This window comes from Salmo salar, unplaced genomic scaffold (assembly GCF_905237065.1).
Source record: "Salmo salar unplaced genomic scaffold, Ssal_v3.1, whole genome shotgun sequence".
Lineage (NCBI taxonomy): Eukaryota > Metazoa > Chordata > Actinopteri > Salmoniformes > Salmonidae > Salmo > Salmo salar.
In genome coordinates this window covers 28,210-40,000 of record NW_025547816.1, presented here as the reverse complement: position 1 = coordinate 40,000, position 11,791 = coordinate 28,210, and the positions used below count along the sequence as shown (strand labels likewise).

General features: G+C 40.9%; 2 protein-coding genes and 1 long non-coding RNA gene across 8 annotated transcripts in view; 1 reads left to right on the top strand and 2 right to left on the bottom strand.

Moving 5' to 3' along the window:
* The window catches only part of LOC106597646 (elongation of very long chain fatty acids protein 4), a 19,330-nt gene extending 19,325 nt beyond the window's left edge, over positions 1–5 (bottom strand). The window contains 1 exon segment of the mRNA XM_045711595.1: positions 1–5. This exon segment is cut by the window's left edge and continues 122 nt beyond it. The gene's annotated coding sequence lies outside the window, so the exon portion shown is untranslated.
* The window catches only part of LOC106593866 (PRELI domain containing protein 3A-like), a 13,531-nt gene extending 4,975 nt beyond the window's left edge, over positions 1–8,556 (top strand). For 2 of the 6 annotated variants that reach the window (XM_045711596.1, XM_045711597.1), the window contains exons 4-7: positions 84–154; positions 3,868–3,970; positions 5,477–5,553; positions 6,615–8,555. In XM_045711596.1, the coding sequence (XP_045567552.1) occupies positions 84–154; positions 3,868–3,970; positions 5,477–5,548 (246 nt within the window). In that variant the 3' untranslated portion in view covers positions 5,549–5,553; positions 6,615–8,555. Of the gene's footprint in view, positions 1–83; positions 155–3,867; positions 3,971–5,476; positions 5,554–6,614 lie in introns of all 6 variants that reach the window. The other 4 variants (XR_006763161.1, XR_006763159.1, XR_006763160.1 and 1 more) reach the window with 4 other exon arrangements.
* An 835-nt stretch (positions 8,557–9,391) lies between these two features.
* Positions 9,392–11,543, bottom strand: LOC123732453 (uncharacterized). The gene is made up of 2 exons (XR_006763158.1): positions 11,488–11,543; positions 9,392–11,189 (listed from the first exon to the last, which is right to left on the bottom strand). It is a non-coding gene; the product is annotated as an uncharacterized lncRNA (long non-coding RNA).
* Between the last annotated feature and the right edge of the window lie 248 nt (positions 11,544–11,791).

Sequence of the window (11,791 nt, the reverse complement as noted above, 5' to 3'; positions counted from 1 at the left end):
GGTCCCTTCTCTTTGTATAATCATGTTTCTGTTGGTATCTTCATGAACGTTTCATACAAATTCTTATCTTCTTCATCCTGCAGATAACTCTAACCAATCTGGTGTCAGTGGATGAAAGACTGGTTTACAGACCTCACCCAGACAACCCAGAGGTGTAAGTAGAAACAAAGCCCCAACCTCACAGGATAATACACTACAACCTAGCAGGATAATACACTACAACCTAGTTACAACCTATCAACTAGTTACAACCTAGCAGGATAATACATTACAACCTAGCAGGATAATACATTACAACCTAGCATACACTACAACCTAGCAGGATAATACACTACAACCTAGCAGGATATACATTACAACCTAGTTACAACCTAGTTACAACCTAGCATGATAATACATTACAACCTAGCATGATAATACATTACAACCTAGCATGATATTACAACCTAGCAGGATAATACACTACAACCTAGCTTTACAACCTAGCAGGATAATACACTACAACCTAGCATGATAATACATTACAACCTAGCATGATAATACATTACAACCTAGCATGATAATACACTACAACCTAGCATGATAATACACTACAACCTAGCAGGATAATACACTACAACCTAGCAGGATAATACACTACAACCTAGCAGGATAATACACTACAACCTAGCAGGATAATACACTACAACCTAGCAGGATAATACATTACAACCTAGCAGGATAATACACTACAACCTAGCAGGATAATACATTACAACCTAGCAGGATAATGCACTACAACCTAGCATGATAATACACTACAACCTAGTTACAACCTAGCATGATAATACACAACAACCTAGCAGGATAATACACTACAACCTAGTTACAACCTAGCATGATAATGCATTACAACCTAGTTACAACCTAGCAGGATAATACACAACAACCTAGCATGATAATACACTACAACCTAGTTACAACCTAGCATGATAATGCATTACAACCTAGTTACAACCTAGCAGGATAATGCATTACAACCAAGTTACAACCTAGCATGATAATACATTACAACCTAGCATGATAATGCATTACAACCTAGTTACAACCTAGCAGGATAATGCATTACAACCTAGTTACAACCTAGCACGATAATACATTACAACCTAGTTACAACCTAGCAGGATAATGCATTACAACCTAGTTACAACCTAGCAGGATAATGCATTACAACCTAGTTACAACCTAGCATGATAATACATTACAACCTAGTTACAACCTAGCAGGATAATGCATTACAACCTAGTTACAACCTAGCAGGATAATACACTACAACCTAGCATGATAATACACTACAACCTAGTTACAACCTAGCAGGATAATACATTACAACCTAGTTACAACCTAGCAGGATAATACACTACAACCTAGCAGGATAATACATTACAACCTAGCATGATAATACACTACAACCTAGCATGATAATACATTACAACCTAGCAGGATAATACACTAAAACCTAGCATGATAATACACTACAACCTAGCATGATAATACACTACAACCTAGCATGATAATACACTACAACCTAGCATGATAATACACTACAACCTAGCATGATAATACACTACAACCTAGCATGATAATACACTACAACCTAGCATGATAATACACTACAACCTAGCATGATAATACATTACAACCTAGCAGGATAATACACTACAACCTAGCATGATAATACACTACAACCTAGCATGATAATACACTACAACCTAGCAGGATAATACACTACAACCTAGCATGATAATACACTACAACCTAGCATGATAATACACTACAACCTAGCATGATAATACACTACAACCTAGCATGATAATACACTACAACCTAGCAGGATAATACACTACAACCTAGCATGATAATACACTACAACCTAGCATGATAATACACTACAACCTAGTTACAACCTAGCAGGATAATACACTACAACCTAGTTACAACCTAGCATGATAATACACTACAACCTAGCATGATAATACACTACAACCTAGCAGGATAATACACTACAACCTAGCATGATAATACATTACAACCTAGTTACAACCTAGCAGGATAATACATTACAACCTAGCATGATAATACACTACAACCTAGCATGATAATATACTACAACCTAGCAGGATAATACACTACAACCTAGCAGGATAATACATTACAACCTAGCAGGATAATACATTACAACCTAGTTACAACCTAGCATGATAATACATTACAACCTAGCAGGATAATACATTACAACCTAGCATGATAATACATTACAACCTAGTTACAACCTAGCATGATAATACATTACAACCTAGTTACAACCTAGCAGGATAATGCATTACAACCTAGCATGATAATGCATTACAACCTAGCATGATAATACATTACAACCTAGCAGGATAATACATTACAACCTAGCAGGATAATACACTACAACCTAGTTACAACCTAGCAGGATAATACACTACAACCTAGTTACAACCTAGCAGGATAATACACTACAACCTAGCAGGATAATACATTACAACCTAGCATGATAATACACTACAACCTAGCATGATAATACACTACAACCTAGCATGATAATACATTACAACCTAGCAGGATAATACACTACAACCTAGTTACAACCTAGCAGGATAATACATTACAACCTAGTTACAACCTAGCATGATAATACACTACAACCTAGCATGATAATACATTACAACCTAGTTACAACCTAGCAGGATAATACACTACAACCTAGTTACAACCTAGCATGATAATACATTACAACCTAGCATGATAATACATTACAACCTAGCATGATAATACACTACAACCTAGTTACAACCTAGCATGATAATACATTACAACCTAGCATGATAATGCACTACAACCTAGTTACAACCTAGCATGATAATACACTACAACCTAGCATGATAATACACTACAACCTAGCATGATAATACATTACAACCTAGTTACAACCTAGCAGGATAATACTAATAATAATATAGCAACCTATCCTGTTCCACCCCTCCTCTGTCCCTGTCAGTGCTGTTCTAACTATCCTTTCCCCCCTCCACCCCTCCTCTGTCCCTGTCAGTACTGTTCTAACTATCCTGTTCCACCCCTCCTCTGTCCCTGTCAGTGCTGTTCTAACTATCCTTTTCCCCCCTCCTCTGTCCCTCTCAGTGCTGTTCTAACTATCCTGTTCCCCCTCCCCTCTGTCCCTCTCAGTGCTGTTCTAACTATCCTGTTCCCCCCTCCACCCTCCTCTGTCCCTCTCAGTGCTGTTCTAACTACCCTTTTCCCCCCCTCTGTCCCTCTCAGTGCTGTTCTAACTATCCTGTTCCACCCCCTCCTCTGTCCCTCTCAGTGCTGTTCTAACTATCCTGTTCCCCCCCTCCACCCCTCCTCTGTCCCTCTCAGTGCTGTTCTAACTACCTTGTTCCCCCTCCTCTGTCCCTCAGTGCTGTTCTAACTATCCTGTTCCACCCTCCTCTGTCCCTCTCAGTGCTGTTCTAACTATCCTTTTCCCCCTCCTCTGTCCCTCTCAGTGCTGTTCTAACTATCCTGTTCCCCCCTCCTCTGTCCCTCTGTGCTGTTCTAACTATCCTGTCCCCCTCCCCCTCCCCCTCCACCCCTCCTCTGTCCCTCTCAGTGCTGTTCTAACTATCCTTTTCCCCCCTCCACCCCTCCTCTGTCCCTCTCAGTGCTGTTCTAACTATCCTGTTCCACCCCTCCTCTGTCCCTCTCAGTGCTGTTCTAACTATCCTGTTCCACCCCTCCTCTGTCCCTCTCAGTGCTGTTCTAACTATCCTTTCCCCCCCTCCACCCCTCCTCTGTCCCTGTCAGTACTGTTCTGACCCAGGAGGCCATCATCACAGTAAAAGGAGTCAGTTTGAGCAGTTACCTGGAGGGAATGATGGCCCTCAGAATGTCAGCTAACGCCAGAAAGGTACTGTTGTAAAACGTTTCTCTACAGAATCTGCTTTAACCTCTCTGGGAACGTCCCACCCTAGTCAACAGCCAGTGGAATCGCGTGACGCGAAATACAAATTCCTCATAAATGCTATAACTTCAATTTCTCAAACATGACTATTTTACACCATTTTAAAGACAAGACTCTCGTTAATCTAACCACATTGTCCGATTTCAAAAAGGCTTTACAACGAAAGCAAAACATTAGATAATGTCAGGAGAGTACCCTGCCAAAAATAATCACACAGCCATTTTCAAAGCAAGCGTATATGTCACAAAAACCAAAACCACAGCTAAATGCAGCACTAACCTTTGATCTTCATCAGATGACTCTCCTAGGACATTATGTTATACAATACATGCATGTTTTGTTCAATCAAGTTCATATTTATATCAAAAACCAGCTTTTTACATTAGCATGTGATGTTCAGAACTAGCATACCCACCAAAAACTTCCGGTGAATTTAGAGTACATGAGTACATAGCTCGGCCATCACAGGCTAGCTAATTTGACACCCACCAAGTTTGGGGCTCACTAAACTCAGAATTACTATAAGAAAAATTGGATTACCTTTGCTGTTCTTCGTCAGAATGCACTCCCAGGACTTCTACTTCAACAACAAATGTTGTTTTGGTTCCAAATAATCCATAGTTATATCCAAATACCTCTGTTTTGTTTGTGCGTTCAGGTCACTATCCAAAGGGTAACGCGCGAGTGCATTTCGTGACAAAAAAATTCAAAATATTCCATTACTGTACTTAGAAACATGTCAAACTCGGTTTAAAATCAATTTTTATGCTATTTTTCTCGTAAAATAGCGATAATATTCCAACCGGACAACGTTGTATTCATTCAAAGCCTGAAAGAAAAAAATAGAGAAGTCTCGTGAACGCGCATCTCAGTCTCTCTGTCCCCAGGCTGACCACTTACAAACTCTGCTGCTGTACTTTGCCCAGAGACAGCAGACACCCCATTCCACTTTCTGGCGGCTTTAGAGAGCCAATGGAAGCCTTAGAAAGTGTCACATTACAGCACAGATGCTGTATTTTCGATAGAGATGCAACAGAAGGACAACAAATTGTCAGACACGGCACTTCCTGTATGGAATCTTCTCAGGTTTTGGCCTGCCATATGAGTTCTGTTATACTCACAGACACCATTCAAACAGTTTTAGAAACTTTAGTGTTTTCTATCCAAATCTACTAATAATATGCATATTCTAATTTCTGGGCAAGAGTAGTAACCAGTTTAAATCGGGTACGTTTTTTATCCGGCCGTGAAACTACTGCCCCCTAGCCCAGACAAGTTAAGCGATACCGATGTAACAGTTCTGGAGCGTGTTCTGCATGCAGCGTTTCCTGTATGCTTTCTCGACTGTGAAGAGAGATGGTCCACGGTCCAAACTGTCTTTAAACATCTCCATGTGTCTGACTTTAACCATGTCTTCTCTGTCCCTCCCTCTGTGTGTTACTGTCTCTATAGGGTTGGGATGCTATAGAGTGGATCATTCAGAACTCTGAAAGGGAGAACGTTCCTCTATGTGACCTGTACTAACTCTGGTAACTACTCTTCCCTGGCCTAGCTTAGCAGCACGTGACTGGTAACTACTCTTCTCTGGCCTAGCTTAGCAGCACGTGACTGGTAACTACTCTTCTCTGGCCTAGCTTAGCAGCACGTGACAGGTAACTACTCTTCTCTGGCCTAGCTTAGCAGCACGTGACTGGTAACTACTCTTCTCTGGCCTAGCTTAGCAGCACGTGACTGGTAACTACTCTTCTCTGGCCTAGCTTAGCAGCACGTGACTGGTAACTACTCTTCTCTGGCCTAGCTTAGCAGCACGTGACTGGTAACTACTCTTCTCTGGCCTAGCTTAGCAGCACGAGACTGGTAACTACTCTTCTCTGGCCTAGCTTAGCAGCACGTGACTGGTAACTACTCTTCTCTGGCCTAGCTTAGCAGCACGTGACTGGTAACTACTCTTCTCTGGCCTAGCTTAGCAGCACGTGACTGGTAACTACTCTTCTCTGGCCTAGCTTAGCAGCACGTGACTGGTAACTACTCTTCTCTGGCCTAGCTTAGCAGCACGTGACTGGGAACTACTCTTCTCTGGCCTAGCTTAGCAGCACGTGACTGGGAACTACTCTTCTCTGGCCTAGCTTAGCAGCACGTGACTGGGAACTACTCTTCTCTGGCCTAGCTTAGCAGCACGTGACTGGGAACTACTCTTCTCTGGCCTAGCTTAGCAGCACGTGACTGGGAACTACTCTTCTCTGGCCTAGCTTAGCAGCACGTGACTGGGAACTACTCTTCTCTGGCCTAGCTTAGCAGCACGTGACTGGTAACTACTCTTCCCTGGCCTAGCTTAGCAGCACGTGACTGGTAACTACTCTTCTCTGGCCTAGCTTAGCAGCACGTGACTGCATGCATGCTGCTGTATGGTTTATGTAGACAATGGCCATTATCCTTCTACTTTCTCTTTTCCATTCAAGTTCTTCTATCTTGAAAGTTAGGATCACAGAAGATCAAATACTTTTGAACGATGAAAAATGGAAAAACTTGAAAGCCTGTCAATTACTTTCTGTTGGTTTGATGATAACACTTCTGCTATTGTTGCCTGCAGGAAGGGCCAATCAGAGGAGTGTAGACTACATGATCAGGGACTATATCATCCTACACCAAGCAGCCAGCCCAGCCAATCAGAACCCTCTCTGGTACCCAGCCAAACCTCCCACATGGCAGCTGGGAATCAGAACCCTCTCTGGTACCCAGCCAAACCTCCCACATGGCTGCTGGGAATCAGAACCCTCTCTGGTACCCAGCCAAACCTCCCACATGGCAGCTGGGAATCAGAACCCTCTCTGGTGTCCAGCCAAACCTCCCACATGGCAGCTGGGAATCAGAACCCTCTCTGGTACCCAGCCAAACCTCCCACATGGCAGCTGGGAATCAGAACCCTCTCTGGTACCCAGCCAAACCTCCCACATGGCAGCTGGGAATCAGAACCCTCTCTGGTACCCAGCCAAACCTCCCACATGGCAGCTGGGCATCAGAACCATCCCTGGTGCCCAGGCTTCATAGAGGGCATCACAACCCTCCCTGGTGCCCAGGCTTCATAGAGGGCATCACAACCCTCCCTGGTGCCCAGGCTTCATAGAGGGCATCTGAACCTTCTTCCTGGAACACATGGATTATATGTACTATACTACAAGCTCATAAATATCATCCATCCCAATGGAATACAGTGAAGAGTTCCAGTACTGGTGGATCTCTCCATGTGTTCATCAGGACCTCCTGAAGTTCTCCGTACCAATAAACAATGTTGCTGGCTGTCAGGTCAACGATCAATAGAAACACAAGGGTTATTAATACATCATCAGAAAGACAGTGATCATTGATCCTTCCACAGAAAGATATCCCTACTGAGGGATTGAGGCCAACGTTGATGTCCAGGAGGATATTGATTGGATACATAGGTGTATGATAGATGTAGGTTGCGTGCCATTTAGGACGACATTTAGGATGCTATTTAGGACGACATTTAGGATGCTACTTAGGATGCATATGTAGTGTGGATATAACACCTCCCCACTCTAACATGTGAATCACATAGAAAAGCTACAAAACGTCATTCTCCATATGAAATGCGGATGGTATTTGCTATGGAAATCATCTACTGCCATACACTGTATGAAGTATGCATTCATCATTCTCTTATGGAAGGTTCTTCAGTAATCTATCACAACATTCTCTTATGGAAGGTTCCTCCAGGAATCTAACATTCTCTTATGGAAGGTTCTTCAGTAATCTATCACAACATTCTCTTATGGAAGGTTCCTCCAGGAATCTAACATTCTCTTATGGAAGGTTCTTCAGTAATCTATCACAACATTCTCTTATGGAAGGTTCCTCCAGGAATCTAACATTCTCTTATGGAAGGTTCTAGAGTAATCTATCACAACATTCTCTTATGGAAGGTTCCTCCAGGAATCTAACATTCTCTTATGGAAGGTTCTTCAGGAATCTAACATTCTCTTATGGAAGGTTCTTCAGGAATCTAACATTCTCTTATGGAAGGTTCTCCAGGAATCTATCGCAAATGTGAATGGTGTCTGGTAGTGTTTCATATTTAAGCGAGAGTTTCTTTGACATTTTTAACACAATGGATATTTCTTTGCACGTAGATAGTCTAGGATTATGAAGGTATATACATTAAATGAATGTACAGTGACCTCACATAGATAGGAAAACTACAGTAGAGCTGACGATGCAGTAAAATATAAATGTTCAGACAAACTTCAACGGTAAGAGAGAACAACCTCACTCTACAGACCAGGGTGATATGTTACATACCACTGTGAACAGGACCTCGTTGGGTTAGCAAATGCACTTCATGACAAATTGGTATTTTAATGGACCTACATGTATGTTTAAACTGTGTCTAAAAGGGCATCCTAGTGCACTACTTTTGACCAGAGTCCACCCTATTCCCTACATAGTGCACTACTTTAGACCAGAGTCCTATGGCCAACTAAGACACTACTTTAGACCAGAGCCCTATTCCCTACATAGTGCACTACTTTAGACCAGAGTCCTATGGCCAACTAAGACACTACTTTAGACCAAGTCCTATGGCCAACTAAGACACTACTTTAGACCAGAGTCCTATGGCCAACTAAGACACTTAGCTCCTGTAAAATCTCTGCTTTACTGACTGGTGTTTATTTATAGCGTCTTCATATACTTGAATTATCAGTTGATTTAATTGAATGTTAGATATTTATTTTTATAACATTGAAAATGTATTTTCTTTATTTAGTTTTTACTTCAGTTCATTTTAGTAAATACTTTCGTAACACTTTTTCTTAATTGCATTGTTGGTTAATGGCTTGTAAAGTAAGCATTTCACGTTGTATTTGGCGCATGTGACAAATAAAATTAGATTTTGATTTGAAACCTGCTGTGGACTGGTTACTCTTTACATACATGCAACAAAAAAAAAATGGCCTATTTAGTCAGTCACTGGCCAATGAATGCAGTACCAGGACTGATCAGCCAATAGGACAGAAGATCACGCTGCAGTAAAGTCAAGTCGTCAGTTGATGGCGTAATTGAGCTATGACTGACAGAATGCTGGACAACAAACAATGTTAATGTTTTGGATCGTATTCTCTGTGTGAGCCCAATGTAAAAAAGGGATTTTAGATTCTGGCCTGCATGGTAAATACCAGTACCGTATGACATGGGTTGCAACTTGGGATCATCGTCATTGACTAGTTAAAATAAACCTTGGGATGATCATCACAGCTAGAATATTTTCATTAGTACATTTAATTCATATTCCAATAACAGTGGACAAATTACTAAATATTCATGGAAACAGCTAAAACCAAAAAAATCGGAAGTATTTTCAGTTTATTTATTGAACAGAAACATGACATGTATTGGACATTACTCTACTGCCTAGGCAGTGTGAATAGGGGTCAAAGTCTACGTCCCAAATGGAATGCTAATACTTTTGACCAGGGCTCATATAGTGCACTATATGGTGGTGGTGGTGGGGGGGGTCCCATTTGGGACGCAGACGGATACAAGATTAAACCACTCAACAAGTAGTTCCATCATGCTTCCTATTCCCATCAAAACAGGTTATTCAATATGTCAGACAGACAAATCATTTAGAAAAGAAAAAAACATCTGGGTATAAAAAATAAAAACAGCATCATGCAGGAAGCCATAAATAAACATGTTTTGAATCATAAAAAAAAAAAGTCCTTCAAGCTTTTAAAATATATTGGTTTTCAAAGCTGCTCCTTCAGTACCATGTCAATTCTTCTTGTAAATAAATGTCTCCTAGATTAAAAAGTTAAAACACAAGAATCTGAAAACATCCCACTTTTGTTCTTAACCAGCTGCTCTTGGGCACAACACCATATCTATTATTATTCAGTGTGTTTGTAATATCGTTGGTAAAGCATTAGCAGCTAGTGACTACACACAAGCAAAATACAACCAATTCATACAAAAACCTTTGTAAATATCAAATATATAAAAGTGAAAAAAAGGGGAGGGTTGTGTTTAGAAAATATATGCAGTCAACATAAAGAATATCAAACCAGTCAACTTTGGTGAAAAACACCGTAGTACAAATAAAATAACACTCTCCCAAAATGTGCCAAAGCTAAGGCCGGATTTCTCTCTCCACTTTCCCAGGTTATCAAAAAAGTCTAACGTTTCCAAAAACGTTAAACACATAAAACTTGAAATTTGTTTTGTCCTTGAAATTGAGCCAAACTAATTTCAAACTTCAAATCACTTAATATATTTCCCTACCTTTTTCTATTTGAAAATGAAACCCATTATGTTTTAAAACTTGGGGCTGTCAAAGTTAACTCGTTAATAACGCGTGACATTTGTAATTCCTTAAAAACAAAATTGGACACCGTTAATCATGTCTCCATTTCTTCATCACACGGACCCTTTTTGAGCGCCCGTTTCCACACGGACCGTTTTAACCGCAACACACAACACGCTCTGTGCCCGGTCACCCTCTCAGTCCGTGTGACCTCGGTCTCAGTAGCGCTGTCGGCCTCTTGTGGTGCACTAACTGGAAAACTGACATGAAGTTCAACCATAAACACATTCCCAGGCGTTTCTTTAGGTAACAGCAAGAACATCATTTGTACAAAAGCAGTTAGCTAGTTATGCTAACGCTAGCTAGCCAGCCAACCAAACTAAATGTTTACAATGCCACGCCTGATTGTATCTTGAATCAACTAGTTAGCTAACTTCCCACAATGATTTTAATCAAAAACAGGAAATCCATTCCATTTACCTAACGTTACTATTTTAGTTTTTCAGGTTAAGTTCAGAAAAGTATCCCAATTCTATTAGCAGTTTGTGACTAGTTGATGTTGAAGAACATGGATCAGTATCCTAGGCTACATCTAATACCTTGTATTATATCTGACATGACCTCAGGCCTGGCTGATCGGTTGTTAATGTATTCTGTAGAAGTCATAACATTGGACAGGTTTAAAAAGCTCGTTGTCTCCATGGATACAGTTCTATTTTCCTTATAGTCAACACTCCAATCAGAAAAACACTCATTGAGAACGCCTGAAGCTTTCAGTACTTGAGTGTGTGTGGCAAATGAGGAAGTGTTAAACTTCAAGAACATTGATAAGAGGGAGAAGGCCTACTGAAACATTGATAAGGCCTACTGAAACATTGATAAGGGGGAGAAGGCCTACTGAAACATTGATAAGAGGGGGCCTACTGAAACATTGATAAGAGGGTAGCCTACTGAAACATTGATAAGGTACCTACTGAAACATTGATAAGAGGGAGTAGCCTACTGAAACATTGATAAGAGAAAGGCCTACTGAAACATTGATAAGAGTAACCTACTGAAACATTGATAAGAGGGAGTAGGCCTACTGAAACATTGATAAGAGGGAGTAGACCTACTGAAACATTGATAAGAGGGAGAAGACCTACTGAAACATTGATAAGAGGGAGAAGGCCTACTGAAACATTGATAAGAGGGAGTAGGCCTACTGAAACATTGATAAGAGGGAGAAGGCCTACTGAAACATTGATAAGAGGGAGTAGGCCTACTGAAACATTGATAAGGCCTACTGAAACATTGATAAGGCCTACTGAAACATTGATAAGAGGGAGTAGACCTACTGAAACATTGATAAGGTAGACCTACTGAAACATTGATAAGAGGGGTAACCTACTGAAACATTGATAAGAGGGAGTAGGCCTACTGAAACATTGATAAGAGGGAGTAGG